This window comes from Procambarus clarkii, chromosome 58, assembly GCF_040958095.1.
Source record: "Procambarus clarkii isolate CNS0578487 chromosome 58, FALCON_Pclarkii_2.0, whole genome shotgun sequence".
NCBI lineage: Eukaryota > Metazoa > Arthropoda > Malacostraca > Decapoda > Cambaridae > Procambarus > Procambarus clarkii.
In genome coordinates, this window is record NC_091207.1 from 1,710,522 (window position 1) to 1,737,875 (window position 27,354).

The following is a 27,354-nucleotide window of genomic DNA, read 5'->3' on the forward strand; positions in this document are numbered from 1 at the left end:
TCTATCAAGCCTGTAAGGCAAGATTTACCCTCCCTGAACCCATGTTGATGGGTTGTCACGAAGTCTCTTCTTTCCAGATGTGTTACTAGGTTTTTTCTCACAATCTACTCCATCACCTTGCATGGTATACAAGTTAAGGACACTGGCCTGTAGTTCAGTGCCTCTTGTCTGTCACCCTTTTTAAATATTGGTACTACATTAGCAGTCTTCCATACTTCTGGTAGGTCTCCCGTTTCCAGTGACCTACTATACACCATGGAGAGTGGCAAGCAAAGTGCTCCTGCACACTCTTTCAATACCCATGGTGAGATTCCATCCGGCCCAACAGCTTTTCTCACATCCAGCTCCAATAGGTGCTTCTTGACCTCATCTCTTGTAATTTCGAACCTTTCCAAGGTCACCTGGTTTGCTGCCACCTCTCCTAGCGCCGTGACTTCTCCCTGTTCTATTGTAAAGACCTCCTGGAACCTTTTGTTGAGTTCTTCACACACCTCTTTGTCATTCTCTGAGTACCTGTCCTCGCCCACCCTAAGTTTCATCACCTGTTCCTTCACTGTTGTCTTCCTCGTGATGTGACTGTGTAGTAGCTTTGGTTCGGTCTTGGCTTTATTAGCTATATCATTTTCATACTTTTTCCTGGTTCTCTGGTATCTCTCTCTACTTTCTGATGTTCTGTTATTACGGAAGTTCCTCCATGCCCTTTTGTTCAGCTCCTTTGCTTTCATACATTCCCTATTAAACCACGGATTCTTCCTTTGCTTCTCTGTTTTTTTCCTGTTGGGCTGGGACAAACCTGCTTACAGCCTCCTGACATTTTTGGGTGACATAGTCCATCATGTCTTGTACGGACTTGGTTCCGAGTTCTGTGTCCCAATGTATATCCCATAGGAATTTATTCATCTCCTCATAGTTTCCCTTTCGGTACGCCAGCCCTTATGTTTGTGTGTGTGTGTGTGCGTGCGTGTGCGTGTGCGTGTGCGTGTGTGTGTGTGTGTGTGTGTGTGTGTGTGTGTGTGTGTGTGTGTGTGTGTGTGTGTGTGTGTGTGTTTCACTGTTTCCTTTGCGGAGTGGCGCTATCTGCGGCGTTATCACTGAAAAACAATCGAACTGTATCCTCAGTATTTCACTCATTTCTTTACTGTCATCCATGAAAGTTCCATCTGCCATGCGCAGGGGGAAAATGCTTGCATAATAGATTTTGCATAATAAAAGAAGAATTTTGGGTTCCTCTCTATTTCACTGATGGCCTTTAGCTCTCTTTGGCTCTCCTTGATTTTATATGACAGCTTTAGCTTGATCGTTCTACTTCCCTACTAAACTTTACTCGTCTTTCTTCCAATAGAGAGAGAGAGAGAGGCGTTCGAGCTGTTCAGCGATGCATTGTTGGCCCATAGAGAGAACGCCGTCCTCGTTGTGGCCCATAGAGAGAACGCCGTCCTCGTTGTGGCCCATAGAGAGAACGCCGTCCTCGTTGTGGCCCATAGAGAGAACGCCGTCCTCGTTGAAATGTCCATAATGTTCTCTTTTTTTTTGTTTGCCTATTTTTTTCGGGGTATTGATTTACGTTGCATTATCTAGCCTTTCTTACCAGCTTATTTCCTTGAGGTCTAAGTTTATTAATTTCCAGTTAATCATTTGATTAATAAAACTGAATTTGCTGGTTAATAGTAAGCGGGTCATGATGATTGATAAAAAGCACAGCCCATGCTCGATTGAGCATTGATTAGGCAGTGATGCAAGTAGCATGTATTTATGATATGTATGCTCCTAACCACTTCATTTTTGTAAAAAAAAAGTCTAAAGTGTTTTCAGTTCGAGCTGGTTCCACTATATTGCTGGGTTAAGGCAGATCTGTCACACATCCATAGGAGGTCATGAGTGCGTGACTGCTCATTTAGACTACTCCTTGGCACCGTAGGACCGTAAATTGAGGTCACCAAGCAAGATGATGTTTAAGACTGGGTTTGTGAGATTTTATAAGCAATATTCTATTTTAATTTATTGGTCTTTAATCTGCTGGGAATTTGTATATGGTGGTTTATATACAAGAACAATATCTACATTTATCATTTCAGTTTTGATTATCAGCACCTCCGCCATATAATTTGTGGTGTTTCGCTGTTATGTGCAGGTAAGTGTTTATTTGTTGTACAGACTGACCCCACTCTGTAGCCTGTCTCTTGTCACTTGGAAAAGATTGAATTCTGGCATTTATATTTCAATGTCCCAGTAGTCCTTTGGGCGCGTTAAGGCTGCCAACACTGCAGTTGTCGGGTTCAGGAGACCAGTTATAAAGCCGACTTTGTTATGCGTGTTTTGATATTCTGAATGTTGGGAAATATGAATGATATTATGGTATTAGTGTAGGTACTGGGTGTTTTTATGTGCGGCTCTGGTATGGTGCCACTGTGACCCTGGTCTGCGTGCGAGGGTAAGATCAGGAGGAGGAGACCGAGAGGAAATGGTCGGACATGGTGATTGGTGAGTGTGTAAAGATGTGCCTGTACCCGCTGGGCACGTCTCCCACACCACACAACGTGGCAACACCCGCGCCTGTACCCGCTGGGCACGTCTCCCACACCACACAACGTGGCAACACCCGCGCCTGTACCCGCTGGGCACGTCTCCCACACCACACAACGTGGCAACACCCGCGCCTGTACCCGCTGGGCACGTCTCCCACACCACACAACGTGGCAACACCCGCGCCTGTACCCGCTGGGCACGTCTCCCACACCACACAACGTGGCAACACCCGCGCCTGTACCCGCTGGGCACGTCTCCCACACCACACAACGTGGCAACACCCGCGCCTGTACCCGCTGGGCACGTCTCCCACACCACACAACGTGGCAACACCCGCGCCTGTACCCGCTGGGCACGTCTCCCACACCACACAACGTGGCAACACCCGCGCCTGTACCCGCTGGGCACGTCTCCCACACCACACAACGTGGCAACACCCGCGCCTGTACCCGCTGGGCACGTCTCCCACACCACACAACGTGGCAACACCCGCGCCTGTACCCGCTGGGCACGTCTCCCACACCACACAACGTGGCAACACCCGCGCCTGTACCCGCTGGGCACGTCTCCCACACCACACAACGTGGCAACACCCGCGCCTGTACCCGCTGGGCACGTCTCCCACACCACACAACGTGGCAACACCCGCGCCTGTACCCGCTGGGCACGTCTCCCACACCACACAACGTGGCAACACCCGCGCCTGTACCCACGGGGCACGTCTCCCACACCACACAACGTGGCAACACCCGCGCCTGTACCCGCTGGGCACGTCTCCCACACCACACAACGTGGCAACACCCGCGCCTGTACCCGCTGGGCACGTCTCCCACACCACACAACGTGGCAACACCCGCGCCTGTACCCGCTGGGCACGTCTCCCACACCACACAACGTGGCAACACCCGCGCCTGTACCCACGGGGCACGTCTCCCACACCACACAACGTGGGACAAGCCTCCAGCAGGACAGTTCTCACGCCAACTATTTGTCGGACAACACATTTATGCAGTCAACAATGTTCACGATTATTTTCATTAATTTTGTAGAAGGCACGAAAAAATTAGCAAAAAACAAAAGCTTACTTTTCCAGGTAAAAAATATGTACTAAATTATCCCTAAGATATATGTGACCTACTACTGCTTATATAGGCCTTGAATAAGTTGGAGCGTGTTGAGTTTTTTAGTAATGTTTCAGTTTTGTAGTGTGCGCCATTTGGGCGAGTCCAGTAGAACAAAACATGAACTTTGGGGGTTCCAACAGCCCATTTTTGTACGTCTGAACAAATAATTGTTACAAGTATAATCATTATTGTAGGACGTGGAGGAGGGAGAATGTGAGGCGGAGTTGTGTGTGCGAACATGTGGGAGAGAAGCAGGAACATGTGGTAGAGAAGCAGGAGCATGTGGGAGAGAAGCAGGAACATGTGGTAGAGAAGCAGGAACATGTGGGAGAGAAGCAGGAACATGTGGGAGAGAAGCAGGAACATGTGGTAGAGAAGCAGGAACATGTGGTAGAGAAGCAGGAGCATGTGGTAGAGAAGCAGGAACATGTGGGAGAGAAGCAGGAACATGTGGGAGAGAAGCAGGAACATGTGGTAGAGAAGCAGGAACATGTGGGAGAGAAGCAGGAACATGTGGTAGAGAAGCAGGAGCATGTGGGAGAGAAGCAGGAACATGTGGTAGAGAAGCAGGAACATGTGGGAGAGAAGCAGGAACATGTGGGAGAGAAGCAGGAGCATGTGGGAGAGAAGCAGGAACATGTGGTAGAGAAGCAGGAACATGTGGGAGAGAAGCAGGAACATGTGGGAGAGAAGCAGGAGCATGTGGGAGAGAAGCAGGAACATGTGGTAGAGAAGCAGGAGCATGTGGGAGAGAAGCAGGAACATGTGGTAGAGAAGCAGGAACATGTGGGAGAGAAGCAGGAACATGTGGTAGAGAAGCAGGAACATGTGGTAGAGAAGCAGGAACATGTGGTAGAGAAGCAGGAGCATGTGGGAGAGAAGCAGGAACATGTGGTAGAGAAGCAGGAGCATGTGGGAGAGAAGCAGGAACATGTGGTAGAGAAGCAGGAACATGTGGTAGAGAAGCAGGAGCATGTGGGAGAGAAGCAGGAACATGTGGTAGAGAAGCAGTAACATGTGGTAGAGAAGCAGTAACATGTGGTAGAGAAGCAGTAACATGTGGTAGAGAAGCAGGAACATGTGGTAGAGAAGCAGGAGCATGTGGGAGAGAAGCAGTAACATGTGGTAGAGAAGCAGTAACATGTGGTAGAGAAGCAGTAACATGTGGTAGAGAAGCAGGAACATGTGGTAGAGAAGCAGGAACATGTGGTAGAGAAGCAGGAACATGTGGGAGAGAAGCAGGAGCATGTGGTAGAGAAGCAGTAACATGTGGTAGAGAAGCAGTAACATGTGGTAGAGAAGCAGTAACATGTGGTAGAGAAGCAGTAACATGTGGTAGAGAAGCAGTAACATGTGGTAGAGAAGCAGTAACATGTGGTAGAGAGGCACGAGTATGTGGGCGAGAAGCAGGAACATGTGGAAGAGAGGCACGAGTATGTGGGCGAGAAGCAGGAACATGTGGAAGACAGGCACGAGTATGTGGGCGAGAAGCAGGAACATGTGGTAGAGAGGCACGAGTATGTGGTAGAGAAGCACATACCTGGCTCAAAGTTGGGGTCCCATGTCTGCGGGTCGATCATAATAAGGAGACGGGTGATGTCTTCATCTTGTAGCACACCCACCAGCAGCAGCTTGTCCACCAACTTGAGCAGCGGACTGTAACACACAACCTTGTCATAACCTCACTCACACACCGCCATATTCTCACTCCTATAACAATGTCACGGGGGAAAAAAGATATTCTATCTTCAGACCACTTGTGGATATAACACCCACACTGTAAAGAAAAGTGTTGCTAAAAGTGTATAAACTTGAAAATAATGCTATTATTATAAATATAGTCAGAAACCATATGAGTCTTTTGAACTAGACGAGAGAAAACTTTACAATTTGCAAGTGAAAAGCAAAGGAGAGTATTGAAATGCAAAAGTGGACAAGGGCGGAGAGGCCAGAGCGGGGAGCGATGCACGCCCTGGGGGTGGAACTGACTCACCTACTACCTATTGACTCGCCAACTGTTCCACCTGGAGGTGGAAAAGTTCCACCTACAGGTAGAACAGTTCCACCTACAGGTAGAACTGTACTCACCAAGTTGTGCTTGCGGAGGTTGAGCTTTGGGTCTTTGGTCCCGCCTCTCGACTGTCAATCACTGATAGAGGGACACTGTGACTGTGGGGACATTGTTGTATTCTGCGGTGGTACACCACTTCCAGCACTACACTCCCTTAAGTTCTCACTTATTTGCTGCTCAGGTCAATTATCATAATATGCAACTGGTTTCCAGTTTGTTTTCAGCACACACACGCACACTAACATGCACACACCAGCATGGACGTGCACACACCAGCATACATCACCACGTACAAAACAATAACAGGAATCGACTAAATTGACAAAGAGGAATTCCTGAAACTGGCAACCTTAAGAACATGAGGTCATAGATTTAATCAATGGAAACAAAAGTGCTGAAAGCAATTATTTTGCAGAGTGGTAGACGGTTGGAACAAGTTAAGTAAGAAGGTGGTGGAGGCCAAAACCGTCAGTATTTTCAAAGCGTTTTACGACAATGAGTACTGTGAAGACGGGACACCACGAGCGTGTCTCTCATCCTGTAACTACCCTTAGGTAATGATTCCATTCACCTGGGCTGTATGGGTCTCGAACCGTGGACCACACGTGTATGAGGCCGATGCTCTATCAACTGGGCCTTAAAATAGCCTTAAAAAGGAAAGTTTTCAGAAGAAGCATCCTGCTGACAAACTGGAATTTTTTACTTTCGATTTTTTTTATAATTTTTTTTAGGAGTCCGTCAGTTATACACCAGTTGATTGACAGTTGAGAGGCGGGACCAAAGAGCCAAAACTCAATCCCTGCAAGCACACATAGGTGAGTACAAATAGGTGAGTGCGCGCGCGCACACACACACAGAGGGGGCCCTTGCATCACTTGAGAGTGTGTACTTATGGATGTCTTAGTGGCATGTAATAAAGTTGTGTACTTACGGTTGTCTCCGTGGCACGAAGGTAAGTTGTGTACTTACGGTTGCTTCCGTGGCACGAAGGTAAGTTGTGTACTTTACGGTTGTCTCCGTGGCACGAAGGTAAGTTGTGTACTTACAGTTGCCTCCGTGGCACGAAGGTAAGTTGTGTACTTACGGTTGTCTCCGTGGCACGAAGGTAAGTTGTGTACTTACGGTTGTCTCCGTGGCACAAAGGTAAGTTGTGTACTTACGGTTGTCTCCGTGGCACGAAGGTAAGTTGTGTACTTACGGTTGTCTCCGTGGCACGAAGGTAAGTTGTGTACTTACGGTTGCTTCCGTGGCACGAAGGTAAGTTGTGTACTTACGGTTGCTTCCGTGGCACGAAGGTAAGTTGTGTACTTACGGTTGTCTCCGTGGCACGAAGGTAAGTTGTGTACTTACGGTTGTCTCCGTGGCACGAATGTAAGTTGTGCCACTGTAAGTTATCAAGCCGTATGTCATCAGAGCCATATGTCATCAAAGTGTCACAAAACTTATCAAGACAAGTGTCATAAGCGCCAACAAGCTGCGCCTTAACACTCACAACAAACACTCTGTAAAAGGTAAAATGGAGTTAGTCTTTACACAAACAAATTTTCGTTGGAGCCGCCGATGGGGTCCCTATTGTGGATCTGGTTGGTCTTGACGGCGTCGGAAAGGGCGTTCATGACGAACTCTCTGGCGACGTCGAGCGGGAAGTACGGTGAGGAGAGGCCCTTGATGGTCTCAATGTTGGTGCTGGTGTGCGTGCCGCGAAGACCAGCCGGCGGCAAGTGTGTGGAATGCAGAGAGACAGTCTCAGGATTGCCCAGCTGGCTACAGTGTTCGGGAGGGATGAACATCAGGCAGGGTGAGTGAGGGGGACGGCCAGGGTGAGGGGACGGCCAGGGTGTGGGGACGGCCAGGGTGAGGCCGGAACACAGGGAAAGAGGGATGTGGCATGCCGATGTGTGCCAAGGATAGGCCAGAGCCAAAATAAGAAAGCAAGGAAGGTGTTGCAGTGATGTTAGAAACATTATGGTGGTGGTTGAGAAGACGCAGGTGGAGAGCAGAGGGTGTTAGGACCAAGCGAGGCCACGACGGGGTCACCAATGCACGCCAACACAACACCAAAACAATGTAGGAAAAAGATAAAAAAATATATATATAAATATTTGGTAAAAAAAGTCTGCTGTATATAATTTTCCATATAACACAATCAGGTCAAATAAAAATGGTACAAAATAGAGGCTGATTTTGAAAATAAAATAATCTTAGGCTAAAAATAAAATAAAATGAGAAACAAAAAAGGGCAGCAAAATAAATAAGGTCAAAACTAGTAGTGTACTACGCATATATTAAGATGATTAAATGTTAGTTATGCTTGAGCATAAATTGCAGGAGTATCAATGAAGGACAACATAATACATCACTGCCAAGGTAAGCTGAAGAGTCTCAGCTTTAGTTAAGCCTTCCGCAGAGGCATCCCGGCGGCTCCACCTCTACTGCGCTTTGACAACAATCAAAATATAATTCGTTTTTACGAAATTGCAGAGAAAATTATGATTGCCATAAAAATAAGTAAATTATCCCAGACTGTTTAGTTTGGCCATTGAAGGCCGAAAATGTACAATTTCCCCCTAGAGCACTTTCTCCTGAAAGTTGCCTTCCCTCTTCCCCCAGGGCGCTCCTGAACAATACTGTGCGCAAGGGTTTATGCTCCAGCGTCATCCTCTTACATACTCAGCTGAAACATTACTTAATGTATGTACCTTCCTACATTTAACTTACGTCTCTAATAAAACACTTAAATCTTGACTCTAGTGAGACATACTTCTCAACTGAGAGGAATGGTAGGTAAGGATTAATAGGAAACCCTTAGTGAGACGTTTGACTTTAGGCCTGTCATCTTGTGGAGGGTTACCAGCTCCTGTAAGTGCACTCCTCGGCTCATATATACTGGAAATCATCACCACGAATTATCACTAAATCTTAAATAAATACAGTAATATGTTTCGGATAATTCAAGTAATACGTTTACTTTCAATTATATTTTAGCCTTTTGATATTAATGTTCATTCCTAATGTCAGAATGTTATATTCTAGGAAATTTAGCAAGGTAGATCTGGCAGATTTAACACCAAAACTGTTGCGAGTGACATAGCAGCACATAATACTATGAGCCGACCATTGTATCCACAAAGGATAGGAGCATATACCCAGACACGTAGCCATACACAAGTGGGGCCAGTCCCAGGCTACAGTCGAGTCTGGGCTGGGTGATACAAGTTCATCTCTGATACTTACGATATGTCGGACATTGTCATGATGGGCCGGATGGACTCGGTGTGAGTGGCAGACATAGAGTTGCCCATTGTCTCATCTGCGTAGATCTCCTTCAGCTCAGAGCTCAGGGGCACGATGAACTCATTATGGGTCACCTCCCTGTATCAACATAATATCTATAAAATATATGTATTACACAAGGTCACAATGCACCAGTGTTTACATTAAATGCCGAATATTTGATCAACTTGAAGACAACTAGAGGGATGGATGCGTACATTGTACTAGCGAAGCTCTCCAAGTGCAGTGCTATCAGGAGGTTGTAGAAGCCCATGCGCAGAGGTCCTGACATGTACTCGCTCTGCATGGCGTACAGCAGCTGCTTCTGGTCGACGTGTGAGCAGAGGGTGTGAGCAGCGCGGTAGTTGCTCTGGTAGCACACGGCGCAGTACAGCGCCAGCGTGTGGGCGTGGAAGCTTAAAAGCTTGTCGTATTCGATCAGTTCGAGGATGTCGATGCATCGGTCCTCCTCCGGGATGTGGTGGGCGAGCATCGGCACAGCGTCCTCGGCTAGCATGGACCAGCCGCGGATGTCGGAGAGCTTGAGGGCGTGTATCCTGAGGGAGGTGTTGGGCACCCGGGACCACTGGTAAGGCTGCAACACACCAACACACTCAATTTACCCTCAACACAACTCACAACATTCTCTACTACAACTCACTCCTAGCCTTAAGCCAAATGGCAAAGTTATAATACAATAACTTTTTCACAGATGAATTATATTTCCTCATAAGGGAATCACTCACCCAGTGAACGGCATTAGATCCTTCATCAGTAAATCACTATATATGGAATCAGTCATGTTTATTCAGTCATTTTCTACCCTATACAATAAACAAATTAAATTTGTGAATGAAATTTATTCACTGTGATGGGAAGGGAGTAATGGGGAGAGGTGGTGAATGGAGTGATGAGGAGGGAGTGAGGGGGAGAGGTGGTGAATGGAGTGATGAGGAGGGAGTGAGGAGGAGAGGTGGTGAATGGAGTGATGAGGAGGGAGTGAGGGGGAGAGGTGGTGAATGATAGGGGTGAGGGAAGGGGGTGGAGAAGAATGTAACCTCAGAGATGAACTATACAAGTTCTGCTTTGTCTCAATAAGAAAGTTATTTATGTGGTCTATTCTCTTTAGTTGTTTCTGGTATATGATCATTTGCGGCAACACATTATCTACATAAGGTCAATGGCATATTAAATGTGCATTATTCACTATGTATCCCTCTCACTCTATGTACTAAATATATCACTCTATGTACTAAATATATCACTCTATGTACTAAATATATCACTCTATGTACTAAATATATCACTCTATGTACTAAATATATCACTCTATGTACTAAATATATCTCACAGGAAAATCTTTCATCTATAAGTCGGTGTTGAAACCAATTGTGAACATAAATGTTAGTAAATTTACGAGAAAAATATATTCATTAAATCTCATTAAAAAACACACCAAGATCACGTGGTGAGTACTAGGTTCATGTTGTGAGTACTAGGTACATGTTGTGAGTACTAGGTTCATGTTGTGAGTACTAGGTACATGTTGTGAGTACTAGGTTCATGTTGTGAGTACTAGGTACATGTTGTGAGTACTAGGTACATGTTGTGAGTACTAGGTACATGTTGTGAGTACTAGGTACATGTTGTGAGTACTAGGTACATGTTGTGAGTACTAGGTACATGTTGTGAGTACTAGGTACATGTTGTGAGTACTAGATACACGTGGTGAGTACTAGGTACACGTGGTGAGTACTAGGTACATGTGTACCTAGGTACACGGGGTGAGTACCAAGTACACGTGGTGAGTACCAGGTACACGAGGTGAGTACCAGGTACACGTGGAGAGTACCAGGTACACGAGGTGAGTACCATGTACACGTGGAGAGTACCAGGTACACGGGGTGAGTACCAGGTGCACGTGGAGAGTACCAGGTACACGGGGTGAGTACTAGGTACACGTGGTGAGTACCAGGTACACGTGGTGAGTACCAGGTGCACGTGGAGAGTACCAGGTACACGGGGTGAGTACCAGGTGCACGTGGAGAGTACCAGGTACACGGGGTGAGTACTAGGTACACGTGGTGAGTACCAGGTACACGGGGTGAGTACCAGGTACACGTGGAGAGTACCAGGTACACGGGGTGAGTACCAGGTGCACGTGGAGAGTACCAGGTACACGGGGTGAGTACTAGGTACACGTGGTGAGTACCAGGTACACGGGGTGAGTACCAGGTACACGTGGAGAGTACCAGGTATACGAGGTGAGTACCATGTACACGTGGAGAGTACCAGGTACACGGGGTGAGTACCAGGTGCACGTGGAGAGTACCAGGTACACGGGGTGAGTACTAGGTACACGTGGTGAGTACCAGGTACACGTGGTGAGTACCAAGTACACGGGGTGAGTACCAGGTACACGGGGTGAGTACCAGGTACACGTGGTGAGTACCAAGTACACGTGGTGAGTACCAGGTACACGTGGTGAGTATCAGGTACACGTGGTGAGTACCAAGTACACGGAGTGAGTACCAGGTATACGGGGTGAGTACTAGGTACACGTGGTGAGTACCAGGTACACGGGGTGAGTACTAGGTACACGTGGTGAGTACCAGGTACACGTGGTGAGTACCAGGTGCACGTGGAGAGTACCAGGTACACGGGGTGAGTACCAGGTGCACGTGGAGAGTACCAGGTACACGGGGTGAGTACCAGGTACACGGGGTGAGTACCAGGTACACGGGGTGAGTACCAGGTACACGGGGTGAGTACCAGGTACACGTGATGAGTACCAGGTACACGGGGTGAGTACCATGTACACGTGGAGAGTACCAGGTACACGGGGTGAGTACCAGGTGCACGTGGAGAGTACCAGGTACACGGGGTGAGTACTAGGTACACGTGGTGAGTACCAGGTACACGAGGTGAGTACCATGTACACGTGGAGAGTACCAGGTACACGGGGTGAGTACCAGGGGCACGTGGAGAGTACCAGGTACACGGGGTGAGTACTAGGTACACGTGGTGAGTACCAGGTACACGTGGTGAGTACCAGGTACACGGGGTGAGTACCAGGTACACGGGGTGAGTACCAGGTGCACGTGGAGAGTACCAGGTACACGGGGTGAGTACTAGGTACACGTGGTGAGTACCAGGTACACGGGGTGAGTACCAGGTACACGTGGTGAGTACCAGGTACACGGGGTGAGTACCAGGTACACGGGGTGAGTACCAGGTACACGGGGTGAGTACCAGGTACACGTGGTGAGTAGCAGGTACACAGAGTGAGTACCAGGTACACGGGGTGAGTACCAGGTACACGGGGTGAGTACCAGGTACACGTGGTTAGTACCAGGTACACGTGGTGAGTACCAGGTACACGTGGTGAGTACCAGGTACACGTGGTGAGTACCAGGAACACGTGGTGAGTACCAGGTGCACGGGGTGAGTACCAGGTGCACGTGGTGAGTACCAGGTACACGTGGTGAGTACCAGGTACACGTGGTGAGTACCAAGTACACGGGGTGAGTACCAGGTACACGAGGTGAGTACCAGGTACACGTGGTGAGTACCAAGTAATCTGGTGAGTACCAGGTACACGGGGTGAGTACCAGGTACACGTGATGAGTACCAGGTACACGTGGTGAGTACCAGGTACACGTGGTGAGTACCAGGAACACGTGGTGAGTACCAGGTGCACGGGGTGAGTACCAGGTGCACGTGGTGAGTACCAGGTACACGTGGTGAGTACCAGGTACACGTGGTGAGTACCAAGTACACGGGGTGAGTACCAGGTACACGAGGTGAGTACCAGGTACACGTGGTGAGTACCAAGTAATCTGGTGAGTACCAGGTACACGGGGTGAGTACCAGGAACACGTGGTGAGTACCAGGTGCACGGGGTGAGTACCAGGTGCACGTGGTGAGTACCAGGTACACGTGGTGAGTACCAGGTACACGTGGTGAGTACCAAGTACACGGGGTGAGTACCAGGTACACGAGGTGAGTACCAGGTACACGTGGTGAGTACCAAGTAATCTGGTGAGTACCAGGTACACGGGGTGAGTACCAGGTACACGTGGTGAGTACCAGGTACACGTGGTGAGTACCAGGTACACGGGGTGAGTACCAGGTACACGTGGTGAGTACTAGGTACACGTGGTGAGTACCAGGTACACGTGGTGAGTACCAGGTACACGGGGTGAGTACCAGGTACACGGGGTGAGTACCAGGTACACGTGGTGAGTGCTAGGTACACATGGTGAGTACCAGGTACACGTGGAGAGTACCAGGTACACGGGGTGAGTACCAGGTACACGGGGTGAGTACCAGGTACACGTGGTGAGTACCAGGTACACATGGTGAGTACCAGGTACACGGGGTGAGTACCTGGTACACGTGGAGAGTACCAGGTACACGGGGTGAACACTGTAGATATGGAGCCATACCTTCAGTATCTGGACCTTGAGGCGTGGCGGCATCTGAGGGACGACGTGTTTGTCACTGTTCTGGAGGACGGCGGCGCTCAAGGGCAGCGTGGTGGGCGTGCGGCCCAGCTCGATCTGGAGCACCTCCTTGCTGGTGGGCTCCAGGAACACGCCGGGGAAGAGCTTGGTGCCGGGCTCCATGCGGTACTTGTGGCGTGTGTCCTTCCCGTCGCACTGCAGCGTGATGAAGCCCGTGGATGCGTCGATGAAGCATCCGACGAACATACCCTGCGAGGCGCTCTTCCCGCCAGTGTCGGACGTCACTTCGGCGTGGAGTTCGTCTGCCCGGAACATGTAGCAGCTGTGGCGCTCCACGCTGCCGACACACAACCCATCATTACTATTTCTTCACCACTAATAACATCAATATTTGAATCCATCGGCCGTAATACAGCTACTGAGTTGAAAACCCCGATAGTATTATTTGCATACAAAAAATCTTCATTTTTGTTGTAAGACAAACCAAACATAATCCAACCCAAATAAAGTTAATTAAACCTAACTTACTCTAATCGAGTGCATGAACCAGAGGATATCAAGATAATGTGTTTGTTTAGTAAACATTTTCTACACCACTGCCTCAGTAACAATGCATACTCCGATATATTTATTATATTTATCATAAAAGGAACTAAAATATACCTGTTATCAAGTTCATTCTTGAATATGCTCAATAAATTACATTTTCTTACACACTGCTTGCTTTCTCAACATGATTCCACAGGAAACGCTAAATAAGAAATTGTGAATTGAACTTTCAAAAACACTTTTTATATTGCGACGAACATTTTGGATCATCTAAATGGTGCTAAAGGCATTCTCCAGTTTCTTGTGCACTTGAGCGTCATCTTAAGATTACTCTGGTCAGTCTTGGACACCATACTATAGAATTAAGGCAAGTGGACAAAGAAGCATGTCAGGCACTAGCAACTCATTAGATGGTTTAAGATCTATGGTGAAGGGTTTTAGATCTATGGAACAGGGTTTAAGATCTATGGAGCAGGTTTAAGATCTATGGTGCATTGTTTAAGATCTATGGAGCAGGATTTTAGCTCTATGGAACAGGGTTTTTGATCTATGGAACAGGGTTTAAGATCTATGTTGCAGGGTTTAAGATCTATAGTGCAGGGTTTAAGATCTATGGTGCATTGTTTAAGATCTATGGAGCAGGGTTTTAGATCTATGGAGCAGGGTTTAGATCTAAAGAAGTTTTTTGATCTATGGAACAGGGAAGTAGACCAATGTAACTGGGTTTCATCTATAAAAAGGGTTTCAGATCAAGTTTCCGTATAAAAGATGCGGGGGTCACTCGAATCTTTCAAGCAAGGTTAGGTCGAATATATGGCAGTGTGTAGTTGTATATCATATAGCTATCTTATATAGACTAATAGCAACTGCCTCGCATAGACCATTAGGACCTGGTTCGCTTGGAACAATATGAGTTGCCAAAAATAGACCCATAGCAGTTGTCTTGCATGGACCAAGAAGAGTTGTCTCACAATGATCAACAGAAGCTACACAAAATGGACCAATATGTGTTTTCGCATTCACCAACAGGAGCTGCCTCGCCTCCACCAGTAAGAGCTGCCTTGCATGCAATAATATGAACTGCCTCTCAGGCAACACTAGGAAATGCTTCGCATGGCTCAGTAGGCCTTAGGCAGTTGCATCTATTCAGATGTTCATAAATGTATGACACAAAAGCCGTTGTGCTTTAGATGAGAGTTATTGACCGCAATAAACCTAAAACATGGCCTGGAGGAAAGCCAAATTAGTATTAAAAAGGACAAATATATAAGTGTATCTTTAAGGATGTCATCTTAAGGTACACGGGAACTGATGAGTCAAGTGAAAGAGCTTCCAATGCTGTTGTGCCCCATGACAACTTGTGCCAGCGATGACATGACAGCCACAGCTGGTCCGCCTGACCTCACCTGGTTACCACTAACACCCCTTCCCCTCTTCCCTCCCCATCCCCCCCACCCTTCCTGCTGACTAGTAGGGGGGGGGAACACTAAGCCATAATGACTTTATCACTTAGAAGGGATATGAGGATAAGGATTTAGAATAGGACGGAGGAAAGGAATTGTGATCTGCCACATCGCTCTACCATCCTCCTACTGACTACGTATATAGGTTATTCAGTTTATATGTGATTGTATATAGTTTCACCGAGTGAAATCTTGTCTACATAAACCAAAAGGCTTCAGATAATACAATTAAGAATATCGAGAATTGTTGTACTCACGCGTTCTGAATGTGTCCTTCCTCAGTGTACTCCTGGACGATGACGGAGCGGACCTTGCTCTGGTCGAAGGCGGTGTCGTGAATGTGGTATTGTGTGGTGACCCACCCGATGTACACGTGGGCGGGGTCCTGCCCAGGGAAGATTCTAACGCCGTAGAAATACTCGTTCATCAGTTTGAGGCACTCTGGGTCAAACAGCTCCTCCTCCCGCAGCTCCTCCGTCGCCCCCTGTTACCAACACACACAACATTCACCAATTAAAATTTGCGTTATACATTAAATCACTTAAAGAGTATTGCATAATTTCCAACAACTACCATCGCTCAAAACTATATACACAATTAGCATTCACTTGCAGAAGCTACTGAGAGCTTGCGTTATTTATACCACAAGCACAACAATAAAATTATCTTCCAACCACTTCCAAACCTATGAATACCAGAGTTTAGTGTTGAAAAACATCTTTTAGACCAAATACAGCCATGAAATGGTCTGATTATTGATCAAATTGTTATTCTGTGATCAGTATTCCTGAGTCACATAAGAGCCATGACAAACTGACAAAGCACTTATCAAAAAAGTTCTCATAAATCTTGTAGGGAAAGTGAAAAACTGTTTACCAACTGAAGTAATGTACTGCTATGCCTCTCTTGCCATGTTGGTGACTCAGGATCCTATTACCATGCACTGTGAGTCTCAAGAAAAGCCATTATTAGTGTATGTGCGTCAAATTAACCTGTCTTTCAGGAATAGCAGGAGGCACCAGCTTGGTCTCCATTCCCTGAGTTAGCCTGACGGAGGGAGACCTGTTCTTCCTGGCAGGACGAGGAATATCCAGGCTGTTAGCCGAGGGCTCCGGTGTGCGGCCTTTGCTCCTGCTCCTGTCAGCACTCGCATCACGCTTTTTGCTGAAGAACCTGTAGATAAACACACACTAGATATCTAATACTATGCACCTTATCGCTTACCATAACATGAGTTCTGCGAGAGTAAAATGACTATAAGCAGAGAATAAGTCGGAACAGCGTGACTGCACACCAGTGACCCAGCACACACACGACAAAGAAAGTGAAGACGTGTTGGTGCGTCCAAGACCTGGTGGACTTGCTTCTTGCAAGTGCACAAGAAGCCATAGTAAAGCAAGAGGCAAAGTCATAGTAAGTGGAAAACGTAAGACATTAAAACAAAAGCATAAAATTGAAGAAGAGTTCCGACACAGCTCAACCATTAAAAGTAAAATGAAAAACATACAAACGAGAAACATTAATATACGTCACGGACAGATTTGATCATTGTTGCAAGTCAAACACCTCTTTGAATTCCTCCTAAGTTGGATTCATGCCCAAGATGCAACAGGCATTTCCACTCTGAATTGTGACACAAGAACACTGAAACAAAAACAAGAACAAGTTTTTTGCTCTTTGGTCTTTTGTAACACTGATCAATTTCTCACCTACTTCCTTCAGGAACTTCAATGCACATTTCCCCCACGAACTAAGGGTCTTTGAGCCGATCGGAACAAAGCTGTAGCAGTGTGTCAGACCTCTATATTTGATGGCTTTCTGTGTTTCCCTGAAAGAAGTAGCGCTATCCCCTTCGTTTGTGCTGTGTTGGAGGTAGATACTGGCCAGTGTGGAAGAGCATATGTAGTCACACACCAATTCCTTCCAAGGAATCAAGGTGACCCCGTCTGGGCACTTCTGAGGTTCGTTGGGTCTGAATAAGTGTGGTTCTCTTTGTGCTGGGCAGCTGGCCATGGCGAGGCTCCTCTTGATGATGTCGTTGACTTCTTCATGTCTTGCAATCTTACCCTGTGATTTACGACATACCAGACCACGACGACCATATTGGTCTGCCATCGTGATTCCGCAGGTGCACCTATGTTCGGTGAGGATGAGGGCGGCATGGCGAAGAGAAACTCCAATGCAGAGAGCGTCATGATTGAGGCAAGTTCCCAGGGCTGCATTGGCCACAGAAAATAAATAATCCCCAGCATGGGATACTGTTACCGCTAGGAGACAAGCTTTGTTCTCAGTATCTGCGTTTTCAAGCACTGTTGTGACAGTCTTTTTTCCATTATGGGGCTATTCCAGTGGGTCTGCTTGTAATCTTTTGAGGATTGTGGTCGGGGTAGAGGGTGTACAATAGTTTTCCATTGATTAGCTGCTTTGATGAACTCTTGATCATGAGTTCCCACTGAATTTTCCATATGCTCCGGTAGGATCTTCTCTACTAATTGGTTGGCCGCTGTGCATGATAATAAGAATGCTGGAAGTGCTACCTCAGTTGCCTTTCGTATACTTATCCCCCCAAATCTGACTGGTAGTGTTGCTTGGTCCCACTGACTGTCATCTAAATCTAGGTTGAGTGCCTTCCTGAATATTGACTTGAGGAGCTCATCATATTGAATTAATAGTAGGTTGCCAAAAGTGGGTGCACACCTTAAAATGTCCGTTAGCCTGGGTAAAGCAAGGTAAGGCACTTTGTGAGAAGATAGAGGGCGTCATGGGAGTCCAAGTCCCCCTATTCTCTCTTCCATCCTCTTTAGGTCGTTAAACTTTTCTTCAAGGACTGCAGCAATGGCATTGTGGCCCAGAGGTGCTCCAAGTAGTGTGCTGTCGGTGGGTTCAATGACTGAGGCTTCTGGTAAAACAGATTTCACTGCATTAATGACTACCTCACTGGATGAAATAATTTCGCACTTGGAGGGGTTAAGAACGAGACCCATGGTCTCCCCTTGTGACTTCACCAGCTGCAGGTCTTCCAGCAGGGAGTATTGTACTCACCTAGTTGTGCTTGCGAGGGTTGAGCTCTGGCTCTTTGGTCCCACCTCTCAACTGTCAATCAACTGATGTACAGGTTCCTGAGCCTATTAGGCTCTATCATATCTACATTTGAAACTGTGTATAGAGTCTGTCTCCACCACATCACTTCCTAATGCATTCCATTTGTCAACTACGCTGACACTAAAAAAACACCCGCACTGTCCCCCTAAAGCGTGTGCCCCTTTGTGTTAAATAGCATGTCATTATCTACTCTATCATCTGGGGGGATGGGGGACCCCATCCCCATCTAGGGATGGGGTTCGTGGACGTGCCAATCCAAGATCAGGACTGCAGATGATGAGTGATAAAGAATAAGTCACCCTAAAGGTGGTGGTTAAGCCACCCATGAATAGGCAGTAGGTGGAGGCTCTTTCAAGTCATTACCAGTACCAATAGCTGATACTAAATATCTGTGATTGGATGGAGGTCTTCATGGTGGATTTCAGCCTCGGAGGGCTGGCTGTACCAGTTAAGGAGCTGGTGGGTTAGTGTAGACCTCAAGATCTTCCGCTTTTTCATTGGATGAGACTTTGGCTGAGCCGTGCTGTCATTGGTGTTTGGTGAGGTGGCCTCATCACCTCACCTACTACGTTACCGAGTTGGTGTCGTACTTGTGCTACCAACGACCTTAGAAGAGCTTTAAGAGTCCCTGAATCTTGCAATAACCACCTTGAAGCCATCAACACTGCCACTCATCTGGTCAAAAAGGTGTCCAGCAGCTGGACACCCTCCTAGATACTGTCAAGCAGTGTCCTCACCCGTGATAGCAGCCTGGTGATTTAAATTCGACCTCAGCACACAGTATACATTTACTAAAAATAAAAAATAAAATATAATCTACCACACAGGGCGTTGAGTTCCTTGACGAACCGTTGATTGTCTTGTCCGGCAAGCCTGCACGATAATGCCTGCACGTGATGAAAGGGACTGTGAGGGTGCTGGTTGGTCCTTAGGTTTCCAGTGGGGAGGCCGAGTGGCCTGTTAGAAGGGGCCACTGCTTAGTAAGACTGGCACAGTCGTAGTCTGCACCTGGCTTATAGAAGGGAGGCTCGGGAACTGGTCAGATCCAAGGTGGTGGTGACTTGCCTCTGGGTGGTCGGTGGCGTGGTCTTCTCTTTAATGTTCTTCATTTCCTCCTCCTTTTTTGTGCAGAGGTAGGAAGTGGCAGCGTGCTGTTCTCCACGGTTCGCGCATTTCTTGGCGGTGGCGATACAGTCCTTATAGTTGTTAGTACCGGAGCATGAGATGCACTTTGCTCTGGGCACTTGTTGGAGAAGTCATAGCTAATGAACTAGTAGCACTGTCTCACGTTGTAGACCTTCTCCATAGCGATCTGATTTGGAGAGGTGATTCCAAAGTACTTGAAACCGTTCTTCACCGATTCCTGGGCCTGTTTTGCTGTTTCGAAGGTCATCTTCATCGTGAGTCGAGTGGCATCGTTAGTCTTGATGAGTAGAGCTGTCGTCGCTTTCAGGGTAGGATTTTCTTCATTCGCTTGCCGCACTATGATGTCCGATACCTCACCCCACTAACCAGCGTTTCAAAAATATCGTTTTCCCAGCAGTGATTTGTCTGGGAGGAATTGGTGAGAGGTTCGCCTCCAGTAGTGAGACCCGGCGTTCCGGATCCAGCATCTTCTGTAGGTCCACTTTTGTTGCCACAATTACTGTGGTCTTGTTACCATGCATATAGACGTCAACTGGTCCCACTCATGTTGCCTTCTCAATGGCTGCTGCAATTTCGCGCTCAGAGAGTTTGTAGACTCCGAGGAGTTGCACTTTCATTTTGTATGTCATGTTCTCTGGCAATGGCTCGGATTGTCTGCAGAACCTGAGGAGACAGTTTGTTGTTGTTGTTTTAGATTCAGCTACTCAGAGCAAGAAGTTTCAGTAGCACGGGCTATGGTGAGCCCGTAAGTGGAGGCTCTTTGGAGCCAATATCTGTATCAATAGCTGATACTAGAGATCTGGCGATAGATGGGGGTCTTCATGGTGGTTTTCAGACTTGGAGGGCTGGCTGTACTAGTTACTAGCTGGTGGGGTTAGTGTAGACCTCTAGGTTTTCCATTTTTTCTTTGCCTGCGACTTTGGCTGAGCCGTGCTGTCGTTGTAGTTTGGTGAGGTGGCCTCCATGAGGAAGTCTTGAACCGAGTAGGTGTCGTATTTGTGATGCGGCGATGGAGATATCCTACTAAGGATGGAGAAATCCTACTAAGATTTCCTCGTCTGAGGAGTCCGTAACCTCCGTAGTTGGTGTTTTCGTCTTTTGCCTCGCAGCCTGAGGTAGGCTCAGGTGTCGTAGATTGGTGGTAGAAGCTATTTTAGGAGCGTTGGTGGTGCTGTTAGCATTTGTGGACAACACGTCTGCTGAGATGGTGATGGCAGGAGTGTTGGGAGCTGGAGAGGGAATTACCTCTCTTTGTGCCGCCCGGGTCTTAGGCGGTTCTGGAGTCTGAGTTGAAATCGACCTTGTGGTCTTCCTGGTGGTAGTCTCCGGAGTGGTAGTGGAGGCAGTGAGACTTGCGCCAGGGTCTATGATCGGGTCTAGGCCATTGGTTCGGTATAATATGTTCAATTGACTGACAAAACGGTGGTTGTCTGGTCCGGCAAGCCTTTCTGCTAGTCTATTAAGACCAGGAATAATGCCGGGGGGGGCTGCGAAGGTGGCTGTGGGGCCTTGGGTCCCCATTGTGAAGGCTGGGTCGCCTGGTTGGAGAAGTCACTCTTTGGTAAGGCTGTAAAGTATTCTAGTCGGGTGGTGGGTTGAGCACCTGAGACTCTGGTCGTGGAGGCAGAAGGGTTGGGTCTCTTGGCTTCAATCTGGGGCCTTGATGTTTTCCTGTCTGCGGGGGCAGCGGTAGGAAATTGCGGGGTGATTGCCATCACAGAGCAAGCAGCGATGGGCTGTTGCCTTGCATACGGAGTAGTCATGGTCCAGTGCGCACAGGCTGCACTTCTGGACAGGGTGCTGACACTTGTTGGTGGGGTGGGAGAGCTCGTAGCACTTGAAGCACTGCTGGATCTCATGGTATCGTTCCTGTTTTACTTGGTGGGGTTGTATTTGCAATCTGAAGCAGTAGAAACCTTGTGTGGCAGCCTGGGTGGCCGCAGCTATGGTGATGAAAGTAATCTTTATTGATGATTTGTCGGTGCTGAAGAACTCTAGGTTAAATACACCCAGGCTCGGATTTTCGTCCTTGATATTGTCCATGATCTCTTGTTGCGGTCGGTCGGCGATCCATTGGTTGGTCCAGCTGGTAAAAACAGTTCTTCCAGGAGACAGGTTGTTGTTGTTTTAGATTTAGCAACTCAGAACGAAATGTTCATGTAGCACGGGCTATGGTGAGCCCGTAAATGAGACAGGAGTAAACATCAGATTTATAGAGCTGGGAGGTCAGGTACATACAATAAGGTGAGGAGAAAGGCGACAGTAAGGAGTAAAGGTAAGATGCATGGGTCAATACACTAAACATACAAAGATTAGTCAGGTGATTAGCACTCATGTGACCGTAGTGGGTATGGCGTATTGGGCAGTGACGTCATCGCTGGCTACTTCGCGCTCCAGTCTTGCTCTCACTCTCATGCTTGTTACAGTGAATAGTTCCGGTATTGGAGTATTTATGGCGGGTTGTTCGACTTTTATGTAAATTGCTTCAAGAATTGGTAATCTTCTTACTTCTCCATGTTTCTCAAATATGGAAGTGTTTATTCAGCATCTCTCTTGTTTAGGTGATGTCATGGGCTTGTCTCATGTGATTTTTAGGGGCACCTGATGACAGGTCAAACGCCTCGCTTGGTCGACGTCAATATTTTCTACGCGTTGTGGATACGTTAGGTTTTATTGTTTTAGTACACCATATTGTGTCCATTATGGGGGTAGTGAAGAGGGCGAGTTGCATCAGCACATCTTCAGAAATACAAACAATGAATACAGTGCATGATATATAGGCAGGAAGGTGACATTGAGTTGAAAAACAATGTCATTATAATACTGGTTAATGTGCACAAGAGAGGAACCTGCAGAAAGCCCATTTGGTCAATACTGTTAGTTTCTAGATGTAATGGTCTAGTGGGAATAGTTGTATATTAATCATTATACTTAGATAGTTCTTTTTAATTGTAGCATTAAAATGGGTCCAAAGTGTATAAGCTATTACTAATAATCATATAACATGGCTTTATAATATATATTAAGACTACTGCGGCGGTCAGTTTAAAAAAACGAAATTCAGTGAAAGATTCTTAAAGTTCTAGATGGTTATAACAACATTATAATGCAAGAATTTGTTTTCGACTCAATGCTTAATATGGTAATCCCCTCCTCCCCCCCCCAGGTCAACACTAGACATGACAGTAAAGTGTATATATTATTTTATTAAAATCCCGTTATTTGGAATAAACTAGAATTTCTTGTTTATTGATAATATTCTGGAGGTCGTTGGCAACTTTTCATAGTGGCGTGAGTAATCATATTACTCCTGCGTGTCATGTGGTGTCACGTGTCATGTGGTGTTGCGTGTCATGTGACATCACGTGTCATGTAGTGTCATGTGGCGTTGCGTGTCATGTGGCGTCGCATGTCATGTGGCATCACGTGTCATGTTGACTCACGTGTCATGTGGCATCACATGTCATTTGGCGTTGCGTGTCATGTGGTATCACGTGTCATCACGTGTCATGTGGCGTCATGTGGTATCACGTGTCATCACGTGTCATGTGGTATCACGTGTCATCACGTGTCATGTGGTATCACGTGTCATCACGTGTCATGTAGTGTCACGTGTCATGTGGCATCGCGTGTCATGTGGCATCACGTGTCATGTTGCATTGTGTCATGTATCATGTGTCATCACGTGTCATGTTGCGTCACGTGTCATCATGTGTCATGTGGCGTCGTGTCATGTGATGTCACGTATCATTTGGCATTGTGTCATGTGGTGTCGCGTGTCATGTGACATCACGTGTCATGTGGCGTCGTGTCATGTGGTGTCGCACGTCATGTAGCATTGCGTGTCATGTGGCATCACGTGTCATGTGGCATTACGTGTCATGTGGTGTCGTGTGTCATGTGGTATCACGTGTTATGTGGGGTCACATGGTGTCATGTGTCATGTGGTGTCATGCATCATGTGTCATGTGGCATCACGTGGTATGTGGGGTCACGTGGTGTCATGCATTATGTAGCGTCACGCCGTGTCATGCGTCACGTGTCATCATGTGGTGTCATGCGTCACGTGTCATCATGTGGTGTCGTGCGTCACGTGTCATGTGGTGCCACGTGGTGTCGTGCGTCACGTGGTGTTGAGTGTCACATGGCGTCAAAAATTACATCATAGATTCACAAGAGAAAAAATTGTGAATTCAACAAAATTTACTTTGGTTCAAGTCCTTAATAATCTTAAAAATGGATTTTAGTAACATTTAAATAGTTTGAAAAAGTAGGACAATACTTATTATATAATAAATATTTTTTAACACTATTCAGTGATAGTATTGCAACATTTATTAACAAATTAAAAGGAATGAATACATTTCAGGAATTTATAAAGAAATTGGTAAGTTTTAAAAGAGGCGGTCTGGGAGCCGCCGCCCCAGACTCAAGAAGAAGAGAAGAGAAGCTGCGGGTGGAGGCTTCAGTAACCAAGCAACCATATACACACTCACACACGTTAAGCCAATATAAATACAACCAACCACATGAAGTAAACATTTAAGTAAGTGCAGTACAGCTCGTAAGCTTCCAGATAACATTGGTAGAAATGTGGTAATAACAAAGTTTAGAAAAAGGTCTTTTTATCACATAAGATTTAAAGAATTACAAATAAATAGCAAAATGAAAAGGAGACGAGGTGCCAGGGGGCCCGGAACTATATCAGCATAACAGCTGCTGCCATTCAAACAATGGAGACCACACTTCACACTCATCCTTACCTTTATACTCTGACTGCTTTATTTTGTTAAGACATACACTAAACTACTTCATTCAACAAATAACAAAATCCTATATTGAGTGTATTGAAACGCCTCTTCCTGGGGAGCCACTCATTACCTTCCCAATGCTTCAGTCTGGATGCAACTAAGCCTTCGGGAACAAGACAGGAATCACTGACCAATGGCCAACTTCCAAGGGCCAGGGCCAGTAACTGCCCCTACTCAAAAAAGTAAAGGGGAGCCTGAAGACCATACATCACCACACAACTGAGCAAACGATCCACCAGAAAGGGAAACTGCTCCAAAACAATCATCAGTTTGGAGAAATTTGCAACTTAAACAAAAAACCAGCTTTGAATGTAATGAAATACCATTTTCTGGGTGAGTCCTGGAGGCTCCCCGGAGCCTCCAGACTCAGGCTGATATGAATCTCCCTAAATTTGGTATCAGTCGATGTGGGTGGAGTTCTAGGCCTACCGGGGACAACGAGCCAGAATCTGGCCCCCTTCAGAGTGGCACGAGGAACAATGGCCTATAGAAATGCACATGTGATTTTGGAGTATTCTATATCTGCCATCGACTTGGACAGGCACCCAGAAATATGAGCACCCCAAAACAAATCCCCAATTCTGGTTAAAACGACAAAAATAGACAAACGAGTGGACAGAACTTTCCAAATGAAAATGAGCAAACAAGCATGACGAGCCCCCCCCCCCTTCCCGGGAGGGACAAAGGGGAGTCCCACACCCCCGCGCCGCGATCCACACCCCAGTTCTGAGGCTGGATATCAAAAACGCGAAAACCGCCAACCGGAGGGAGGGAGGGCTGCCGGGGAGCCTCCGGGACTCACCCAGAAAATGGCAGTTCATTACATTCTACGCTGGTTTTCTGGGAGAAGCCCCTACGGCTCCCCAGAGCTACTTCACCAAAGACGAAAATGAAAGGGGACTTACCCAGGAGGCGGTCGATGCTCACATCTCAACTCAAAGTCGATACAGGCCGCAGCCACCGACTCAAAGCAACACAGACCCAAGAGACCCGCACCCATGAACAGGGAAGAAGGGGACCGGATCACAGCAGTGGAAGAACGAGGGGGCGTGGAATGAACCAAGGCAGACGCGACCAACACCCCCAGGTCATGGTCCCTATAAGCAAAACGGTGCAGCCTCGGGGTATGAAAAAACAATGAGCGTTGCCCTGAGATAAGGGAACAGAGCAACCCTCAAACTCGCACAAAGCAAGGGACTCAGGGGTCACATCCATCGGACCCGAGTGCCCCCGTGGGGTTTCCCAGGGCCCCTAGACTGGGTCTACTAAGGGTTATCCCAAGCAGGTTACTGCTAACCGGCGCCCAAGAAAGCTGAACCTCCAGGACATATCCATTCACAGGGGCGAAGCACGGGGTACCACCGAACACAGGAGGTCAACACCCTAACTAAACAGGGGCAAGGGACACAAGGCAGACTTCCCCTACCAGGCCAAAACAAAAAGGAAAAGAAACCCCCCTGCAAGAGGATATCATACCCAGGAGGAACAGAGCCGGCCGCTGTAATAAGTGAAAACTAGCTGCACAGTACCCCGTGCCCCACCAGTGCAATAAACTACCACTTACCCCAATGTAAACCATGGCGAAAACCCCCCAAAACACTCGGGGCGGTCAATTGCCAAGCAGCAATAGACCAACAGAGGTAGACCCAAGGTGACTTGTGGAAGATAACCTCAAGCCCCAAGGGCAATACTTACAGGGCACTTAGGGAAGGGAACCCTTCAGTGCATGCAGCCTGAGTACTTAGGAATATTACTCCCAGCTCGCACGCCACCATAAGAGCAGTACTGAACCAAGACACAGCACAACACAGTCTGGAGCTGGAGCCACACGATCGTGATGCCTCATATCAGCCAAAGACCTGCGGTAAGGATCCCTGGTGCAGGGGTCTGGGGCTCCCCGTTTCCCCTCCCGGGGAGGGGGGAAGTTGCGTAGACATGCGGCGCGGCTCGTGTGATGTCATGTTTGTTTGCTCGTTTTCATTTGGGGAGTTCTGGAGTGTTGACGTGGCGGTACTGACATGGGGAGCCATCTCCCTCCTGTTCTGCGTGCAAACTCCGTGGGACTGGAGTTCATGTGTAAGGCTGGATATCCGACCATTGAGTTGGTGATGTGTGATGTGCTTCGTATCCCGGTGGAGGCTCTCTACGGTATTGAGCTTGTTACTGCCCACCGGGTGGTTGTCAAGTTCGTGAGGGAGGAGTACCGTGACTTTCTTCATCGGTACGAAGGGCGTACGTTGTCGTAGCCAGATGCTGCCAGCTCTGTGGTGCCCTGACTTATGTCAGTGTCCACGGTGCGCCCCTGGAGTTCCCTGAAGACCTCCTTCGGCGCTACTTCGGGAGGTATGGTGCAGTAGTCGGTGTGCGAGTGAACATGCTTTCCTCGGGGAGATATGCTGGGCGGCGGATGAACATCCGTACGTTAAGTATGCGCCTGCTGTCGGATATCCCATCTTCTGTCCGGCTACTAGGTTACTACGTCTGGGTGTTTTATGCCCGGCAGCCCCGTACTTGTTTTCGATGTGGCCAGCTGGGGCATCAGCTGGCCACATCGAAAACCACATGGCCGCATCAGCTGACCACAGGGACCTCAGAGCACCCTGCCGGGTGCTCTGAGGTCCCTGCTGCTCCTATCAACTTGTTCCGGGAGGAGGATTTCCTGCCGCTCCCTCAGGGCGTGGATTCCGGAGATGAGGAGGTGCGGGTCCCGTTCACTGCTGCTGCGGCCCTCCCCCTGCGTTGCCCGACAAGCCCCGGTGGTTGCTGTTCCTCGTCCGGGTGATGTGGTGCCGTCGGTTGGTCTACCTGCTCCCGTCACTGTTC

At 47.6% G+C, this 27,354-nt stretch overlaps 1 protein-coding gene across 1 annotated transcript in view; it reads right to left on the reverse strand.

Annotated features, from left to right (window-relative positions):
* The window catches only part of LOC123751887 (ryanodine receptor-like), a 359,023-nt gene that overhangs the window by 282,188 nt on the left and 49,481 nt on the right, over positions 1 to 27,354 (reverse strand). Inside the window, 7 exon segments of the mRNA XM_069306475.1 lie at positions 5,191 to 5,306; positions 7,255 to 7,485; positions 8,956 to 9,093; positions 9,213 to 9,589; positions 13,443 to 13,797; positions 15,730 to 15,956; positions 16,465 to 16,645. Of these exon segments, the coding sequence (XP_069162576.1) occupies positions 5,191 to 5,306; positions 7,255 to 7,485; positions 8,956 to 9,093; positions 9,213 to 9,589; positions 13,443 to 13,797; positions 15,730 to 15,956; positions 16,465 to 16,645 (1,625 nt within the window).